The sequence below is a fragment of the Streptopelia decaocto genome (genome assembly GCF_964273445.1).
Source record: "Streptopelia decaocto genome assembly, chromosome: 2".
NCBI lineage: Eukaryota > Metazoa > Chordata > Aves > Columbiformes > Columbidae > Streptopelia > Streptopelia decaocto.
The window spans coordinates 119,802,436-119,823,147 of record NC_138655.1 but is presented as its reverse complement, the minus strand read 5'-3'; the positions used below and the strand labels follow the sequence as shown (position 1 = coordinate 119,823,147).

Below are 20,712 nucleotides of genomic sequence, written 5' to 3'. Positions count from 1 at the left end.
CCACTAATTGAGCAGGCTGACTCTGAGGCAGATTCTGCTCGTATTCACAAGAAAACAGTGAATACTTTCAGTGGTTAAAGGTATTTTTTTAATCTAATTTTTGTCAGAGGCATGAAATATATACACTATACCAGTATTGAGTACAGGTTTGGAGTAGTTGCTATCTGTTTTGAAGGTCTACGTTGGAGTTGTTGTACCTGTTTGTAATGAACAGATATGAAACACCATCAATTAAAAATTTCTTGTTAAGTGGACAGACTCAGTTTCAATTCCAGCTTTTCTTTTTTTTGTTGTTTTTTTAATCTGTTTCTAAACTTTAGTGTCTCTCTCTGCCAGGGCACATCTGTCAGCCTTCAATTCTCATTCTAGAAGGAGTTTTCCCAGCTTATTGGAGAGCAAAGTTGCATACTTTTTAAATAGAGCAAATGCCTGCTCCTCAAAAAAAGCCAAGCATAATTTTTTAAAAGTGGAATTTTATTTTAAAAAAGACATTTTGAAACAATAACTTAAAAAGAAGGGGAGCTGGAAGTCTAAAGAAGCTGTAGCACTTTGTGGGTTAGTTCTAGAATATATGTGTAATTAGTTTTCAAGATGTCTAGGGAGAGAACTAGTTTACTGCTTTTATTACAGGCTAAAAGAAGAGAGGCTACAAATGCAGCAAATTCGGTGCCTCTCCAGTTTAAAGTTCTCATTCTACATTAAACCTCAAAAATAGCTTAAGGTTGTGAAGAATGGTGTGGGTTGTTTGGTCTGTCAGTCAAATCCTTCCCAGCAAATGTTCTCCTTCTTCCTTCTCTTCATCTCCCTGTTTTTTAGGCTATAGAATTTTTGCTGTCCTTTTAAATGGGTTGAATAAATATCAATGCTTATTACACTGAGAATTTTTTAATTAATTATTTCCAGTCACTCTTAATAATTAATACTGTTCTTATTCTAGCAATAAGAGTCATGAAGGGGATAAATTCATTGCAGCTCCACCTTCTTCGCCTTTGAAGAAACAAGAATTAGAAAATTTAAGGTAAGTTAAATAATATAAAATATTCATCCCTAAATGAGCCCCATCTTAAAACTGTGCTATGATTCTGGAGTCATTTCTAGCTTTTTTTTTTCTAGGCACTTGCAAGATTGAATTGTAGCTGTTAATATAAGGATAATAAAATAAAATTCACGTGCTTCCTTTCTTTTGGGCTTTGAGTCCGAACAAACAGAAAGCATCCAGGATTTCAATTCAGAAGGCAGATCAGTCTGTTTGATCCCACTCTTAGAAGTTTGGTATCATATATTGGGCAAAACCAAAAAAAATCAAGTCCTATAAATGGCAAAGCTAAAAACCTGAGAATGGCTGTTGTGATTGGTGGGAATTACTGTATGGTCCCTTTTCCCTTTAAGGCCTGGATAAGGCTAGTTTGGAATTCAGCCCCCACAACATTATATGCTTGTTGGATGGAAAGAAAAACGAAGAGGTAACAGCAGCTATGCTGCTTTCAAATGAGAATGGTGCTCCTTTCAGCAGGACCAAGTCCACAGTTTTCATAAAATAGAAAGAAAATAAACTGTCCAGGCATTTGACTTTCTCACCATGGAAGAACATAGGTAAAATTTGACTGTAGATATTTTTGTGTTCTCAAAGGTCCCTAAACTACTTGTTTAGCAGTCTGAGTGCTCTCCAAACAGAATAACTCCCATGTGTCTAAATAAATATCATGTTATCTGGAACCTCTTTACTTTTCCCCAACAAGATTATCATTTGCTGGCAATATTAATTATTTCAGGTGGCTGCCACCCCACTGAAGATCTCTCTCACTGTAAAGCTTTCACCTGTTTAGAAATAAGAAATATGATTTAAGCTTCCATTATAGACAAAGCATACAGTAATTTCCCACTTAAACTCTTGGGTAAACACTCAGTTCCAGCTTACCCCCAGGTAACCTGTGTTTTATAATGACCAGCTTAACCTTTACTTTGCTTCACTATGTGTAGCAAATCTACTTGGATTCACTTAAAAGCAATTTAGCAGGCATCTGTGAGGAGACATTACTGAGACCTTGATCATTTATTCTGAAGTGGTACAAGGGTTTGCTACTTGAAATAGAAGGTACTGAACTGAAAACAGTGATGTGGGTTGGTCGTGGTGGTTTTTTAGTTTTGTCTTCTTTTTTTTTTCCTCCTGGCTGTTGTGTGGTTGCCACATGTCAAAATTACATGGTGTCACATTGTGTTGGTTTTTCTTAAAATACATAGTCTTTTCTTTCGCAATCAGCTGTTGTTAACTACTGCTGACACCTGACAATGTGTCAGGAAAAACGCTGCTTCTGGTAAAGAACATCATATAAGGAAAGGAAAAGCATTGCTTTATTTTTTTGGGAAATACTTGCTTTGGTGGTTAAATCCAGAGGACTAGACATCCATGGAGAGTAATTCTGCTAAACCTACTTCCAGTTTTTCTGCAGATAGCCATGAAAAGCAAAATACATTGCATTCAAATGTTAATATATTCCACTTGCCTTGCTCACTAAGGATCTAAGTGAAAAAATTAAAATTCTTGTCTAGTCAGAGAAAAGTAAGAAAAAATACTGAATGTTGGCAAGTATTCTCCTCAGGAACCAGGTGTCTATTCAATTTAGTTTTTCCATGTTAAGTCACTGGATTGAAAAACCTCTATTGCTTCTAGAACTGAAATGGGGAGCTTAAATGCTTGCTTTTTTTTCATTATTTTTAGAGTTGCACATCCTAATAAGAGTTTAAAAAGACTGACTGACTTTGCCTCTCAATAGTTCTTAAAAATTAAAAATACCATGTAGAAAAGGCTTGTCATATGTATTGTTTGGTACCTGTGCACAAATTGGTTGAACAGACTATTCTCATAACAAGCAGTAATTCAATTGCAAGGTTTTAAAAGCAAAAAGCAGAAGTCTGAGGATGTGAAATGTTGCTGAGAATTCATGTATAGGAAGTAGAAACTCCAGATTTTTCTTCTGGGTTTCTTTTAAACAATTCTGCTCTTTGCTTTTTCTCATCCTCTGAGAAGCCTGTTCCCCTGCTTTGCTCTCAGCCTGTGGTTGTTTCACCACACCAGAAGAGCCCAACACCGTTACCATGCACCAAGAGTAAAGGAGTTCTGGTAGATCACAGTGCTACTTTTGAAAAATTTTGTGGATGGTATTGTAGAAGTTGAGATGGACAGCACCAGACCTTGTTGTAGCCCTTTTCTCCCTAGATTGAGCAACTTCCTGTGAAAATGTTTATTTTCCTCTTCAAAGCATCTGCAGGGATAGTTTGATCAGCTGCTTTGTCTTGAATAGACATGAACTGCAAGCTCTTACTATAAGGCATGTGATCAACTTTATCTTTTTTTCTTTTGACACTTCCATTGGCCCTCTCCAGCCCATTGCTATGCTTGAATTATTTTATTTACTTACGTATTTTTGAAGCGTGCATATCCTAGTATTTCCAGGAGCATCACTGACATTGCTAATAATTTCACAGGTAATACTGTTGGGACGACCATTGTTCACCAATATACCTTGTCTGTTCTCCACACCTACCCAGTATTGCCTTATTTGTCCACTTAAAGATTGCATTGCTCTGTTTGGCCCTGTCATGGTGCTGCAAACATGTTTAAAATGATTATCACCTGTAGCTGTTTCTTGTTCCACTGCATAGTTCTCCCCGATTTCCCATTTGCTGGTGCTGCGTTTCCCCATTGAGTAAGCACAGTCTGCCTTCTGTATTTCTTAATATTTTGGATTGCTTTGTCTGCACCAAAACATGAACAGTAGAGAGCTTATATCCACTGTTGTGTTCAGTTAGCTATTTTAAATTATTTTAGATCAGTATTTTCTCTAAATGGTTTGGAAGTGCCATGTTTGGTGCCTTGATGGTAGGTTTTGAAAAACTGGATTTGCTCTGGCTCGCCCTTTGCCTGAGAAATAAGCCAAGTCAGATGTAGAGTTTGGGTTCTGTAAATGTATGGTCAGTGTGGGCTGACAAATCTTGTTGCCCAGACCTGCACAAGAGGCTGTTTGACATAATCTGGCAGTTAAAAAAAACATTTTTCTTTTTCCTAGTGCAAAGGCAGTTTTATTTAGGGCATGCAGGGGCTCAGTGATGCTGGAAGTCTGCTGTGCTCAAAGGCGACCTGGGGAGTTTTGTCAGAATCCTGACCGGGGTGAAAAACTAGTTTGTCTTTTCCCTTGTGGTGCAATTCTTCTGCTCCGGTTAGCTGTCAGCTCTCCTGAGCATTTGGTTTAGCTGGTTAACAATGGACCCAAGTGCACAAGAACAGTACTGCAGGGAAGCAAACCTGAATGTTTTCCTTTTCTTTAGATGGCTGTTGCTGAAGAATCTCACCAGCTCTTACACAGCTTAAATAGCGAGTCCTTAGAGCAGAGGAGTAGGTGGCAATTTTGCTGGACTTACCTATTATGTGTTTGGAGTGCATCTTGTGTTTGAATTTGTACTTTCAGAAGTAAAAATAATGATGTAAAGGGCAGTAGCAAGAAACTCTGCAGGCCTTGACTTGTGTCTAAGGGTATTTAGCTGGTGACGCTTCGCATCTCTGCTGGTTTAAAAGCTGTGCTTCCTTAGGCAGAGATGAAAAGAGGCGAGTTAGAAGCAGGCTGTCATTACAGAGATTTTTCTTCTTTTTTTCCCCATTCCCTCCCCCTCTGCAGTCGCAACCTTTCAGAAATATTTTAGGTTTGGGATTTGAGCTGGAGAAGCTTTCCTCTCCCTCTCTCAAGCTTTTGTATGTGCTCAGATTTGATGTGACATCTGGGCATGGGGGAGAGGAAGTGGGGGGTAGGGACAGAAACACTGGAGACGTTTCTTATCCTCCTTGCGCATAATTAAGGAGCATGCCTCCTGGGAAAGGGGAATAAAGGCACCCCAGGTCCTGCCATGAATTACATGACTTACTGCTGGACCAAAAGTGGGCTTGACAGTTGCCAGAAGGTTGGCGTGGTAATAGCCCACCTACCAGCGGCAGAGTGGAAGGCTCTCCTCCCATCGCTCTGACATGAGACCCCACTAAGAGGACCTTCCCGGAGAAGGACAGGGTCTGTGCTCACAGCAAGGGGTCGTGCGCAGAGGCTTGTGCCCAGAGGGCAAGGCAGCCTGTGCTGGACAATGTCTTACGCAGTGGAAAATAGCCCCAAAGGCTGCATTTGGGGAGGAGGGGGGAAGTTATTGCAAAGTGTGAAGCTTGGTCTAATGATGGTATCCTGATGTGGGGTTATTGTTTGAAGATGGAAAATGCAAGTAGTTCAGATTTCATTACAGAACTGTCAGTGATTTTTGTGGTTTTGGAAAGATAAAGTCTGTGACAGCAACAAAATGCCACATGTCAGTCAGAGTGTTGGCAGTGGATTACAACTCTCACTGGAACACAAAACTGTAAATGCCAAAACTCTGCAGTGTGTTTTGTCCTCCTGTGTGTAAACATTGTACAACATAAGAGTGAAATATGTTACAACTTAATTGATTGCTACTATGTGTTTGTGTATCATAGAAATCTACAAATCTGCTACCCCTTGCTGCAGCAAAAGGGGGGTGCAGGGAAGTACAAACGAGAGTGCACGACAAAAAGAATAAAAAGAGGGTGAGAAATGGAGTCTTTCTATGAGAAGCATGACACATGGGGAGGTCCGTCTTTTAATCTGTTATTTATGGTCAAAATTGCAAAATCTTACTGAACACAGCACAGTGGTCGTTGGTTTTTACTGGTAGAACACAATGTATTTATCTCCTAATTCAGAGAATGCAGTTGAGGCCATAGATAATGAAACACTAGCTCCTTTCCTTCATCGTTTGATGCAAATACATTATTGAAAGTCTATGATGTATTTCTTCAGCACTTAACAAGAAATAAATTGAACAGCTGCATTTGGAATCACAGAACTCTCCATTTAACATATTGGCTTTCCCCCCATCCCTTTTTTCTTTCTTTTTTTCCCTCCAGGTGCTCAATACTTGCGTGCAGTGCCTACGTGGCTCTGGCTTTGGGTGATAACCTTATGGCATTGAATCACGCAGATAAACTTCTTCAGCAACCAAAGCTGTCAGGGTCTCTTAAGTAAGTCTGATTTGGTCATTTCTTCTTTCTCAGCCCTGCTTTTTGCTGGTAAGTTCTGAGTTGAAGCTTCCAATGTCTGTAGCTGCTTGCCAATTCTGTATCTGATCCAAAGAGTTGCTTGGCCTGCTTCTGTTCTTGTTGAAGCCCTGACTAAGTGTTCATTGACCCACAGGAACGTGAGTCCCCTCGTTTGTGTACAAATTCCATGTAATTTGGACTCTATCGCTGCTTTTGGTGCTGTTTGTTAATCTCCAGCTATGGGTCCCATGTAGGACCATCCGTTCTCTGTTGTGATGTGCTGTGGAGCTGCCCATGCTCTTGTTGGCACAGCAGGAGGGGCATGAATGAGCAGCTGGGGGTGGACAATGTCAGCCCAAGCCAGCGTGCTGCTGAAAGCTTGTGGAACTACAGCCTTAGCAGGGAAAGTTTGCTCAGTCAGTAGGGAACCGCGCTTGGGGGTGCCAAATTGTCTCTCCACCTGCTACTGTTGCTTATATAGGTTCTGTTTTTGAGTTTCTCTTCTTCAGTTCTTTATTTGGTACTGTATTTTTTTTGGAGAGATACTCAAAGCTTATTCTGTTTCTGCAGTTCTCATACATCTCTGCCAATAAAAAAAAAAGCAGCTTTAGCCCCATCCTTTTGACCTTGTTTGTACATCTAATTCCCATGTCATACAGAAGATAAAAAATAGCAGAGGTTTTTATGGTAAAAATGATCTTTTTCAGAACTGGAAAGGTACTTGTAGAAAGCAAGCTAATCTGTACTTATTTGTATATGCTGGCAGCATACTCTAAAGTGGTCAGTGCCAATTAAATTCTTTGGCTCACATGCTTCAAGCTACTGCAGAAGCTCATCTTTTTGCACAGTCATTGTATAAGCAAGATTTTGGAGGAGTTTGCAAGGTAGCACAGTTTTGTGCAGGCAGTGTTACCATCATGTAATGCAGATGACAGTTTTTTGCAAAGGCAGAGCACTATGTATCTTGGTCTCAGGAAACTAGGATTTTGTACAGATTGGGAGCATTGTACTGTTCCTGTTTTCTAAAGTGAAATGAATTGCATGTAGAAAGTTATGTTTGCTGTATCAGATCTAAATTGCAGCAGTTACTTTGGATGATTGGCTAATATTTTACCCGATGTTTTGTAATTCATTACAACCAGCTACACAGTCAGTTTGAAGTGTACCGTATGCAGCTGCTTAGAACAAGTGTGAAGTTTTCATTCAACTTTTGCTTCAGATTAAATATTTGCAAACTAACTACACTCTCGATTTGACAGGATTCCTTCTTTTCCAAAGTTGAAAAGGAAAGCTTGCTGAATTCTTTTGCAAAACCCACAGTTGGAAAGGTGTTTGTGCCCCACGACAGGCCTGTTTAGCTGCTGTCCTTAGAAATGCAGCTATCTCACAGAATTAGTTTGACTTTTATTGAATGTCAAGTCACTTAACACCTCAAATTATACATGTATCCAGATCCCAGGGTGGTTTTTTAAGTATTTCTTTTTTAATTCTCAGAGATAAAACCATACCAAGGTACTGTCTTTCTGGAATGGCAATTCCTGTGCATGAATTGATTGTCATTACTCAGGTGTAGATTTTTTTTCACAACATCAGTGCCTAAAAGCAGTAATGGCAGAACTGGGTATTATGACAACACTTCACAAGCAAGCTAGCATCCATGCAAGTGTTTCAAGTAACAGTTTTCATGTGCTTGTGTTAAAAACTGCATTCAGTTTGTCTTGCATAACAAATTGAGGGGGTTGGTACACTGACATTTGTACCTAACCCTTTGCTGTTGCAGGTTTCTTGGGCATTTGTATGCAGCAGAAGCTCTCATCTCTCTAGACAGAATATCTGATGCCATCACTCACTTGAACCCCGAGAACGTCACTGATGTTTCCCTCGGGATCTCTTCAAATGAGCAGGATCAAGGTTAATGAATCCATACTTCATTAGAACTGGTTATGCTTTCAGCTGTCTTCCCGCTATAAATTTCTATATACAAACCTAATGATGATTAAGACACCTTGTTGCTTGGGGTTTTTTGGTTGTGTTTTGTTGTTGTGGTTTTGTTTTCTTGGCTTTAGTTCCTACTTTGTGTTTGGTTTGTCTTATGTGTGTTTGTCATTCCTTTGAAGTGCCTAGTTCTGTAACATAAATACAACTGTGTATTGTAGCGTTCTGGCTTGTTTGAAGGTAGCTTTTGAAAGCTGCTTTTGCTAAATATGCAATTATGGTGAAGTTTGGGCTTCATACCTTCCCTACCAGCTTTGGAGTACCAGTGAAGTGTACTTACTGCATTTAGTGAAAGAGATGAGTGGGGAGAATTTAGTCAATCTGTATCTTAATCTTCTTGCAGTGCTTCCAGTTGGCAGTGTGTGTGTGTTCTGTTACAGGAAAACACTTCAGAGCCCATCTGTATAGTTAACTCTGATTTCAGTGATGTGTCTTCAGTTTAAACTTCACTGTACTCATCTGCAAAGCTAAAAGGAGAACATTAAAGATAGGAAGTCTTAAGTGGCATAAGCTCTTGAGCAGACTACTGTGTTGTCCCTCTTTAATGTCAGACCATGAAGAAAAAAGTCAATTTTATCTTTTAAAGCTTATCATAAAAATAGTATAAAAAGCTCATGGCTGAGACGGGTTTTGTGGCTTTTTTTCTTTGTAGGTTCTGACAAAGGAGAGAATGAAGCAATGGAATCTTGTAAGTACCAGCCACTGCATTCAGCAGAGTACAGGAACTTATTTGGCCAATTTGGAATAAAAGTGCGAGAAAAAAAAAAACGACGTGTTTTTGGTTTTTTTTTAATTGCAGCTGGCAAACAGACCCCACAGTGTTATCCTAGTTCAGTCACATCGGCACGAACAATGATGTTGTTTAACCTCGGAAGTGCTTACTGCTTGAGGAGTGAATATGACAAAGCTCGAAAGTGTCTTCATCAGGTATGAAAAACAAAGCTCGAGACGGTTTTACGAACAAATATACTTCCTTCCTCAAATGCATTGTTGAGCTGTAAATTGAAACAGCAGTCTTCCAAATTTCTTCTTAGTAGTTGTGTAGGTGAACAGGTTCAAATTTTGTGAAGTTCTCAACTGCTTAAGGCAGTTGTCTTGCTATTTTTCCTCCTGAAGCTGCTTAGGATTGGGCAGGTGTCTGTGCCTGGGCTTTATAGCACACGTGTAAAGCCCAAAGGAGTCCAAGGCCATCTGTGGATGTAAAGTATAGTAGGTGTCTCCATCTACAATAAACTCCTTGACTTCATAACTGAAGAATATTTGTAAATGGAAAGCTAATAAACAATCCTTGGAGCAGTGGAGGTTACTTTCTTCACCTGTCATCTCATCAGGAACCACCTCATCAGGAGCCCGCCGTAGATTGGCCCAAGAATTACAGACTCGTATTAACACAAGTATACAGCAGATGGTGCTGCTAATTAGTGTGAAGCAATCTTGCAAGGCAGATAATCTTTGTCTCCCCTTGCATGCATAATTAGTTTGAAAAAATTAATTTGAAAAAGCTTATCTTAGTTTATTAATTGGGGTTCTTTTTTGTTAGCTAAGACGGCAGTAACAATCTTGTCAAGTGGCACTTTCTTTGAGCTGGATGTTTCTCTTAAGCACTTTTCTCCTCGCTCTCCTTTTTCAATAAGGCTGCTTCGCTGATCCACCCCAAAGAGATCCCTCCAGAGGCTATTTTGCTGGCTGTATATCTTGAATTACAGAATGGTAAGGAGTTGTTTGTCTGGTTTTTTGTTATGTGTTTTTGGTTTGTGTTTAGTGGGGTTTTTTTTTCCCAACATTAGAAACCCTAATTTAACATGTAAGCTGCAATGCGATTTGGTACTTTTAACATTTTAGGGTTTTTTTCCTTGAAGTTTGCAGCTAGTCCTCATAGGCAAAATGTTAGAACAAATTCTTAGGTTTTGAAACGTTTCATGACCTAGATTTGGGATACAAGGAGAGGAAGGCGGTACTCATCATTTCTAGTCTTTATAGAGTTGTGCCAGCATTTGGAATAACACCCTTTAGGCCCCATCTCCATTTTACACTGCTATGGACCCATGTATCCACACTTTGATTTCCATTGTTTATTGCCATCCTGCTCTATACACTCCAGAAGTCCGCAAAGTTCATCCTCTGAGCTGAAATCTTATACCTTTTGCCCAGAAATCAGTAGTCGTTGACAGGCTTAGGAAAACCCTTGATGAGGTTTATAGCATGAAGAGGGCTTGAAAGGCTTTTTAATGAAAAAACCTGCAATCCAGGTTTCCCAAAGAAGCTGTGTCAAGGCCTGTGTGGCAAGTATTGTAACAAAGCTTTGTAATATCCGTAACTCTGTCTTCCAAACCCCTTCCTTTTGAAGGTTCACTGTGTCTGCATGGAAAAAATTCTCTACAAAATGGGCAACTGGAAAGATTGGACTGGAGTTCTGCAGTATGAGCAGACTGGTGCAGCTGCCGTGGTTGCAGACCTGTGCCCCTTGGGGCTTAATAGCCAAGTGTTGTGAAATTCTCGGTGTGCTTGTTCCCCTCCAGTTGTCCTGTGCTGCAGGCAGAGGACTTGAGCATTTGTATTGAGAATGGAGACTTCTACAAAGTGTTGCTTAGAAACATCTTTAAAAGTTGGAATTTTGGAAACCTTTCTTTCGGCAACAAATAAGTACAGAGCAGAAGGGAGTAGAAAATGGGATTTAAGTCTCTTACTCCCTTCTAGAGGACCTAAAACCTTTTTTTGTTATATAAATGGCAACAAAAAGATGCATCTCTTTGGAAACTAAAACTTTAATGAAATAAAAGTATTTGATAAGAGGGAAAAATAATAGTCTTTTCAGAACTTAGTGAGTTTTCTCCCACAATGTTATAGGTTTAATTTTTAGCAAAGAATAAGTTTTGTTTAAATTGGTATTTATTTGATGGGCCATGCATACAGTTGAAAATCAGATTTCTTCTTTTTAAAACATGTTTTATATACACTCTTGACAGTTGCTGCATTACTGTCTGTGATGTCCCATTATGTGGGGATTTTGTGTGAGACCTAGAGTCTTGCTATGCGGATGAGAAGAGAGGTGCCCTTCAGGAATGTAGAAGGTGCTCTGGCATTTTCCAGCTCTGAGATAAAAGGTCAATGTCTCCAGCTATTTTTTTTAATCCAGAGTTGTCTTGTAGGTAACACACAGCTGGCACTGCAGATCATCAAGAGAAATCAGCTTCTCCCTTCTGTGAAAACACTCTCGGACATGCGGAAGAAGCCTGTTTTCCAGCCAGTCCACTCGATCCAGCCCATTCAGATGCCAGCTTTCACCACTGTGCAAAGGAAGTGAGGTTGTGCTTCAACCTGCTGCTGCCCTGCCTGTGAGGGCTTGGGATTTTGTATATTTTTTTTAACCTAGGACACCTGCATACCCCAATTGCTGGAGTGTGTTCGTTTCTGTAAATTTTTAATAAAACACATAAATGAAAAGGTATGCTTGGATGTGTTTATGAAATAACTTCTATGAAGGGAGATTGGTATCTGTTTTGAATGCGAGTGGCAGCTTATTTACCAAAAAGAAGTGGCTAACCAAGTGTGTAATTCTGTTATTTTTGAAGAGGATATAATGGAGGGAAGTGACCCATTTACCTGAAGTCCTGCTGTGCTGTGTATGATCTATGGCTGCTGGGTTTTGACACATTATGAGCAATAAGTTTGTATTTCTCAAAGAGGCTTTTGCCCAACTGTGCCATGTTGATGTAGCCACTGTCCCCTGTCATGCTGCAGCTGGGAGTGGAAAGTTCCCCTGCCCTACAGCATGGGGCAGGTGTACAGATGGGCAAAATAAGCAGGTGAATGACCTTAGTTACAAGGAAAGGAGTATTGTGTATTTTGTTGTAGGGTTTTCTTTTTGTTGTTTTGTTGGTTTCTGTTGTTGTTTTCCTACAGGTCTTAGCCAAAGGTGGAAGGCATTTGTGTTCCGCCTGCCCCTCCCTCCCAAGTTTCCAGTTGTCTCCTTATTATGATTAAGTGGAAATAGCACATCTCTAGTGTTAATAGGGCAAGGCCCCAATGTTAGCTGTGGCTTTCAAATCATCTTTCTCTTTTCCTTAAAAGTTAGCAGGTCACAGGATTGAAGAGATTGTGGTGGAAGGAGATGCTTAGGCCCTTAACAGCCCCAGATGTTGTGCTGCAGTCCACTGACAAGCTGTAGTCACTTGTCATTTAGTTGTTATATAATTAGTACATACCACCCTTTGCAAAAAGCCAGTCTGTGCCCCTTTCTCATTTTTGTGGTCAAGAGGATAGAGGATGTGCCAGCTAGGGCCGTCGCCTGGGGCCGGGGTACAGCTGTTGTCTTGGGAGATGCTGCACTAGTGGATGGGGGGGGGGTGTTTGGGTTTGTTTTTTTTTTTTGGTGGTGGTTTTTTCTTTCCTTTGCCCTATTTTTCCTTTGTCCTAAAGGAAGGTGTAATGGTGGGGGTACAGGGCAAGAGTGCTGTGCCTTAAGAAAAAGGATGAGTAGTTTGTGGGGCCTTTTTTTTTTTTGGGGGGGGGGGTGGGTGTGTGTGTGTGTGTGTGTGTTTGTTTTTTTAAAAGCAGTCTCCACTTCAGAGGAATACTCTCTTTTATAATAAATTTCTGCCTTTTAGCTCAAACTCCAAGGCTGTAAGACAGCAGCATGAGGCAAGGAGCCTCTGGTCACTTACGGTGGGCCTAGGAAAAGAGATGAGCCATTCTGCCCTGGGACTGCACCCAATCACGTTAATCAGAGCCCAGCACAGAACACAGGCACCTCACCTAATTTCCACTCCCTGGCCCTTTCATGCCATTTCAGCTGTTCTGAGACTTTGCCCAGATAATCTCGAGGCTAGAGCTGGGATAACACCTTATCTCCCTGTGCTGCTGGCATTGTACTTTGCCTCCAGCCACCAGAAAGAAGGTCACTTTTCCAAGCAGCCATTAGAGATGCAGGTCCTGCAAGTTCTGCTTCTCAGAAACGTGAGCAGGAGAGGGGAGGCAGCAGGACAGTCCTGGGTTTGCCCCCAAGATCTTTTTGGGGGGCAAGCAACAACTGGCAACAAACAAGCAACAACTGACAGATGAACAATAGTAAGTTTATTAAACACTGTGCAAGGTGTAGAATGAGCACAAGCATGCAGCCCTTCAGCAGGAAGCTATCCATCATGAAGCAGTACAGCAGAAAGCTTGAATTACTACTGTTCCATCTTCTGCTAGTTAACTGGCTTCTCTACTTTTCAAGGCTTTTGGAGTAATGACTGACTTCTTCAATGACTGACTTTTTCAATAACTTTTCTGTTGATGGAGGAGGTGGCACCCCTCTGTCTTCAGGTAGGAGCAGGCAGTTTAAAAATAATTAGGAATAAGAAAAAAAGGCACAAAACAGGAAAGAGTGGGTAGAGATCACCTTTCTGAAAGAAGGGAACACAAGAGCTGATACATCCTTCAAGTCAAAGTAGATTGACTGATTAAATACAAAAAAGTTAAAGATGCTCCCTGTGTGGTCCTGGGCCCTGAATAGAGATGATTCTTCTCTGCCCTTCTCCCCCACCCCCTCCAGGAATGCAGGACATTCACATGCAAAAGATGCTAATGCTTTGCTCCAGCAGCTCCCACCTCCACCCAGAGGCACCCAGCGCTCCATAGAGGATGCAGCTGTTGTCCCCCAGCCCCTGGACCTCTTATCGCAGCTACATTTGCATGGGAGCAGCAGCACTCAGCCCCAGCAGTGACTGAAGCCTCCCCCAAGGCAGCTGCACTGACCAGAGCAACTTGAAGAGGGGTGGGCAGTGGTGACTTCTGGAAGTTGGGCTTCATGGTTTTACCATTACCAGAAAGGAAACAAATATCAAACCACATGCAGGAAAGGAACAGTCAAGGAGTTGTCTTCCTCTCTGGCATTGCCACGGAGTCACAGACCACTTTTGCCTTTAGGCTCTACCTGTAAAGAAGTGATGGTCAAGTAAAATGGCAAGCTGTCCTGTGATAAAAGCAGCAGAACAGCACAGGCTGGGTTGTGTCTTAAGTCAGTGAAGTCAATAATGCTTATTATTTGGGTTTGTTCACCTTCTCCTGCCCTTCTCCTTCCCTCCAGAATCTCACCCCTGCAGTCAGGTTACTTTCCCTTCCCCTAAGTGGAGCTACTCCTGTTGCTATCTCAGCCTCCTTGCTCACATGCTGGCAGCACTTGTTCAGCAGTGTCCAGAGCCATCTCACTGTGCTCAACCAGGTTCTGGTTGTCTCCAGGTAGAAAGCAGAGAGAAGTCAGTGAAATACAGGCTGAGTACCACACACAGCTGGCCAAGGTGGTAGCCTTGAAACTCACCTGAGCAGCCTCTTCCCCCTTCTCCTCAGGATCTTCTCTCCTCCCTCCTCACAACTCGAAGTGACCTCTGTACTGCTGCTGTGTTGCCAGCTGCTCCAGCAGGAAGAAGAGCCCTGGTCTGGTCAAGGATTTTGATGGATAAAGCACAGCATGGTGCTGAGCAGCCCTATGCTTGTACACAGCTGGAGCCAGAAAGCATCTCAGCTTTTGAAGAGCTACTGCAGTCAGCCCTTCCAGAGACTGGAATCCACCTCCACTTATACCCACACTGGGAATTTAGTCTGTGGCTTTGATTCTCAAACCCTGTTTGCTGAAGAGCATCTTCCCCACAACTCACCATTTCTTTTCAAACCTTTTCCACAAGTAATAATGAAAAAGAGCTGCTTTTCTGCTTTCCCAGTTTACATTGGCAGTCTGCTCTGCAAAATGACAGATACACTATGAAATGTTCTGGTGGCTTTGCTTTACATTACCTCTTAGAAAAAGCATTACTTTCACAGTGCCAAAGGTGAAGAAATGGAAACCTAGAAACTGACCTAACAAGGTTAAACCAGGAACTTTCTAGCAAAATACTGCAAAACCTGCATGGAATACAGGTGGCAAGTCCAGTATTAAAGCCACTTCCTCCAGTCATGACAGTGAGACTGTTTTGCCTTTGTTTTAATAGACCAGACAATTAAGAATGACACTGCATCAAAACTACAAAAAAATACCACACACTTCTCTCAATAGCACCCCAATATTTTTCCTCTCCGCATTCAAAGCAGGTGCCTTGGTTTAAGTTGTCAGTAGTCAGTCACCACCTGGATGCAGCCAGGTTCAAATCAAGCAAGAGGCTCTTCTTGTTGCATCCTGACAGAAGAGAAGGGTTTGGCTGCCTAATACAGAAACACACGTACACAGATTTGCCATGAAAAAAACTCACATTTATTTGATTAAACAAAAATAAAATAAACTGCATAGGAACATTTTAAAGTCCAGAGAGACACTGACTTTGTTTTAAGGCTGCCAGTAGCTGATACATCATCTCCTTGCTACATCCTTCAGCCTTCCCTATGGACCACAAAGATACATTCAGAAGCATCCATGAACACAAGGGTTCTAACATTTTGCTCACTTATTCTATGTAAAAGTTTGCACATAACCTGTCATGCTTTCTTCTCTGCAGTACTTAACATCTGACATCTAAAAATGTCACGTTTTGTCCAAGTAGAAATGTGATTCCCTTTTTGGAGCATGGAAGTTTCTTGTCACAGCCTGTTTCATTACCAATTACATAGAAAAGCTCTGACCAGCTCATTAGAAGCTGAGCACTGTCTTTCCTGCTGAGACACTTATTATTATTAGGAGAGCAACACGATTAATCACTAAAGTAAGAGAGAAACAACTGCAACAGAAGAGGAAACTACAAAACCAAAGAACTCAAGAGGCCCAACATTCGAGGACTGCCAAAAATCATTCTGGATCCCGATGCAAACCTGCACCAAGACAATGCTACACTGGTAATGAAGTTTTATAAGATGGGGCCATACATCTACAGTCAGTTAAACAAGGGGGGAAAAAAAATGCACATTTGTGCCATTGGTTTCATGTGGATGACCTCTGTTTTGTTCAAGGCTTCCAGTTGTTAACTTGACTTAAAAATCAGAGGCGTGTGTTCAACACCCTCCCTGCTCCGAGGGATTGTGCATGAACCCAAGCAGCGCATGACAGGTAATGCACAGGTAATACAAACAAGAGTCACAGACAGTAAGAAACCCCCACCAACTCCGGTGACTAAGCACACCTTACAAACTAGTTAAAAAGCTTTTTAGTCATTTCAGGAAAGAAACTAAAACCAAAACCCAGAAAGACATCTCTCCCTCTGAAGGAAAAACCACTACATTTCTGAAAAGTACTCTACAACCTATAAAAGGACTTCTTTTTTTTTAAACTAGTCTGGTAGTTCAAAAGGAAGTTACTTAACTACATCACTACACAGACACTTAACATTCAGTCAGTAAGGCTCCACAAAAAGAGCTTAAAAAAATTATCTACCTGAGTTTGTAAGTTGATACAATCATTAATAGAAGGTCTAAGACCATGCAGGTACACAAAGCATTTTTAGAACCATTATTGGTTAAACAATGATGGAAAAAGATGCCAGTCTGGCTTGTTAACCCGTAAGATCACTTAGAGACATCAATGTACATTTTCCACCATAACATTTACCAAACCGAACACAGCCTATCATTATTAGGGGTCTCCTGTACCCACTTCTGTCACCCCCTAATATGAGCAGGGGAGGAAAAAAAGAGACTTTTTCAATATAGTAATCTGAAAATGTGCTTCTGCAACTTTACTCCACAGGTAAAATAAGGGGCATGTTGCATGTTACTATTAAAGTTGCATAAAACCCCAACACAGCCATTTTAAACTGCCTCTCCTGAGAATGTCTGAACCTAAACTGCCCTCCAGGAATAGGAACTTGGTTGCTTTGTCATGGTGGAAAAAATCCCATTGAGTCAAGAAAGCTACGAATACAATCACCAAGTCAAAAATAAAATAAAAATAAAATAAAAATCAGGATCTTATTCCCTTCAAGCATTTGGTATAACATTGTGTTTACAGCACTCATAACATCAGTCTTTCCAAACAGGACGTATTTGTATGCATGCAGAAAAGTTTTTCTCTTGTAGAGAGAAGACCTAAAGGTCTTACGGACATAAGAACACTGCAAATGAAGCGTGTGTCATGCCAGCTAGTAGTGTCATAATACTGAAAAAAGCTTATATTTCCATACTCCTTAGCGAAAACAGAACAAACTCGAAAGCGTTTCAGGTATCTCAGTCCGGTTTGCCTGAACATTTGGTTGATTCTCTGGTAAGGGCAGCTTAATATTTCCATGGGCAGGCAGCAAAACCAAAAGCAACCAGTCACCACATTGTACACACACAGTATTATCTCTGTTTCAATTAAAATGCTTGTCCAACAGTCAGGATGAATCCTTCCCCCAGGCAGATTCTCTGTTTCTCAAACCTGTCTGATGCTAAATTGAGGTAGATGATTTACTTCTGCAAAGTGAGGTAGAACTTCAAGAAAACGATTAGTGGCATCTCTAGTTGTGCATTTTGTACCACAGCAAACTGCGTTTCAAACTCCCAAGGACTCAAAGACCAAAGGTATAATATTTGTCTAACGCAAGTACCAGTGTTCTTTTTTTTATACAGCTCCAAACTGTCTAAATATCTCTACTTTTAAATACCCTATTACCTTTTGGCACCATTTGGCTTACACTCCTTTAAAACAAACAAACAAAACCACTTTGGCACAATCTCTTTTTTCTTTTAAACCAGAGCTGAACAAAAATCTTATGATCAAAGTTATGGCCAGATAAGCCTATAAGCCTGCTCTTTTCAGAAATTAATTTTGGTTTAACTGTAACATAACAGACCAGGCCCATTTTCCTGCAATTCCAAGGGAATGCCACGTCCAAGTGCCTTGTTTTTACTCCCAACTTGGTTCTCTCTGGTCCCAATACGTATTAATTTTCAGGTGTTGTCCTCCTTCACTTTCCCTACAAGTTTAAGGTTTATGGGCTTCCTTAAATAAGTTACATTTAAGAGGTACTAAATAAAAAGGAGCGAATTATCTGAAGGACCTGCATTATCAAGTACTGAGTCTGCTTCAGTTTGCTACTGAAGTTCCTGCTTAGTTCTGAGAAAGGACAAGATCGCTTCACAGGCTGGACCCAAAGCAGCCACACTGACTGCCGATTAAGTGTTCTGTCAGGCAAAAAGTGTACCGAGAGCCAATGGTTTAACCTGGCACAGTGAAATTCCTTTGGGAGTTCTAGCAGACAGGTCTGTCACCCACATCAGTTTGTCCCCAGCGTCAGAGCTGAGAAGAAGAGGCCTCAGCCCTTCTCCAGGCCGCTTCCACTAGTTAAGACGATTACTCTGAATGCTTGTTTGGTTTGCAATCCAGCTTCAAAGCCTTGCTTGTTCTATCTGCACGCATGGATGTTGTGATACTGGGGCATTAACCTGAGAACGTGCATAGCCTGAGAACACGCATGGAAAAAAACAGAGCAAGGTTTGAATCTTAAGGATTACTTTTTAAAAGCCCCTATGGGGCATCTGATGTTGGCATTGTATATTATCGCAACTTATTTTCATTGCATATAAAACACTCCATTTTATAAGCTACACTACCACTTCTCAACGAGATCAAGTGTGCTTAGCACTATCTCTGACAAAGATTAGGAATTATTTTGGGTAGCTAAACAGTTGTGTTTTTAAAACAAAAAAAAAGCTCCCCAACACACGAGGTCAAATGCTTGAGGTTTGGTTTGTAAGCAAATCCCACTGAATTAAATAGAGAGCAACTTAGAAAGAGTTAAAGTCATTCCTCTTCCTGACAGAGCTGGACCGGGGGTGGGGGGGGGTGTGCAATGGCTCCCTAAGAAATAGCAAAGGGCAACTTCAGTGTCTGTCACTTTCAACACGGTGCAGGCTGGGGAGGGACAAAAAGGCTTCTGCAGTTCAACACAATCCTGAATGCACATTGATTAATATTTTTTTTAATGCCTGGAAAACAACTCCCTTCTAGCCCCAGAGAAGAGGGGAACCCACCAAGCATTAAAGCACAAACAACATTTCTAACACACTCCAACACTGTCAGCCACTCCGGTCAAGGTATTAAAGAGACCTGGCATTTTTTTTAAGACATGATAGGGTAAATGCAAGGGCAATGCCAACTAAACATTAAAGCTTTTTAAACCAGTTTGTTTCTTTGGTATCTAGATCTTGCAGGCTATTAGTTTTCACAGCCCAAGTTGCAAATAATTCTCGGACAAGAATACAAGACAAACATGGACATGTCACAGCTGTAGGCCACCCCCAGAAAAGGAGGCATGTACACAAGCAGAACTTGAGAAAGTTGCAAAGGTCAACTAGCTTTCTCTCATACCCATATTTTGAGTGGCAACAGAAATTTAATGACAGACACCTGTATAAAAGATTATCCTTTAAAGACTATTTTTAAACCGTGCTATCCTAAGATTAAGCCTAACTGAAACATACTGCTTTGAAGAGTTTGCTTCCTCAAGGCTTTGGCTCAAAGGCAACACAGTTATCTTATTTGATTTAGGTGTTTTTCCTCATCCTTCTTTCAAAAGAGGTTTTGCCATCTCATGAATCTGTCTTGTCTCTTCCTGGTCCTTTAGTTTAAGCCTCCTCTGAAGTGGCAGCAATCTGTCTACACACTTCATCAGGATTTCCACAAAACCCGGAAAGTTAACGCTCCTTGGAGGGGAAAAGCAGCAAGAAGGAAAGTGCACCTTGTGATTTCTCACAAACTTGTAAAGAGCCTTTCAACCTCAGGTCACTTTTGTGCACGGTGGCTGGCAGAGAGATGAACCCTTTCCTTGGAGGACAGTTAAGGCTCTTCAGACTTTTTTATAAGAACCTTGTTTAAGTTTCAGAGATCTTATCTTGCAAACAGAAAGGTAAATACCACAACATTTCCAAGCCTAAGAGTACTGATACATTAATTTTTCCATTGCAGAGAGAGACAGAAAAGCCCCCTTTAACCATTCTAGTTTGCCACCAAAGGCCTCGTCCAGAGGGTGAAGCGACAGCTCTGCAGAGACCGCATCTGCATTAACAGCTAAACCGGAATGCAAGAAACTGAAGAACAAAACCAAATACTTTCAGGGACTCAAAGTCACCTTTTGCTAAAGAGATCTCCGTTCTCCCCAAAAAGTTTCCGCTTCTCAGAAAAGTTGGTTTTATATCCCTGAAAGGGCTAACTTCGCCCCGACTCCAAGCTTCTAAGGATCACACACATTTATTTTACATGGAATTCTTTGGTACTGCCCCAGGAAAAAAGCAGCAAAGTTTCATTTTGATGCAGTTTGCCTTATGCTGGTACTGGTAACTTTTGACTTAGATCTGTAGCAAGAGATACATGGAGCTACAGGTCCACGCCAACCTAAAAACTACAGCAGACCTCTCTGAATTTTTCAGTCCAGCTCTTTGGGGAAGCCAGAAGATGAAAAAAAATATATCTTTTTGTCACTGATATAGTTATTGCAATCTTCTTTTAACACAAATAACTGTTGACTTCTCCAAAACACACCCTGAATCTCCAAAGCTGTGCTTATTTCTTACTTTTGGAAAAAGGTACCACTTCTGTTCCAAAAATTCCAAATGTTATTCCCTTAAAGTCTCTCTATGGGGAGGGGGGGAAAAAAAAAAGCTAGTCATTTCACAAGAAAGTAAATCAAAAGGGTTTGATTCTCCCTGTTTCAATGCTCCTTGTAACCTCTTCTGTTTTTAGGTGC

General features: G+C 41.0%; 1 protein-coding gene across 1 annotated transcript in view; it reads left to right on the top strand.

Annotated features, from left to right (window-relative positions):
• Positions 1 to 11,534, top strand: part of CNOT10 (CCR4-NOT transcription complex subunit 10) — a 32,782-nt gene extending 21,248 nt beyond the window's left edge. Inside the window, exons 13-19 of the mRNA XM_082044825.1 lie at positions 938 to 1,018; positions 5,960 to 6,073; positions 7,872 to 8,002; positions 8,739 to 8,774; positions 8,886 to 9,013; positions 9,721 to 9,796; positions 11,236 to 11,534. Of these exons, the coding sequence (XP_081900951.1) occupies positions 938 to 1,018; positions 5,960 to 6,073; positions 7,872 to 8,002; positions 8,739 to 8,774; positions 8,886 to 9,013; positions 9,721 to 9,796; positions 11,236 to 11,390 (721 nt within the window). The 3' untranslated portion in view covers positions 11,391 to 11,534. The remainder of the gene's footprint in view (positions 1 to 937; positions 1,019 to 5,959; positions 6,074 to 7,871; positions 8,003 to 8,738; positions 8,775 to 8,885; positions 9,014 to 9,720; positions 9,797 to 11,235) is intronic.
• The last annotated feature ends 9,178 nt before the right edge of the window (positions 11,535 to 20,712 follow it).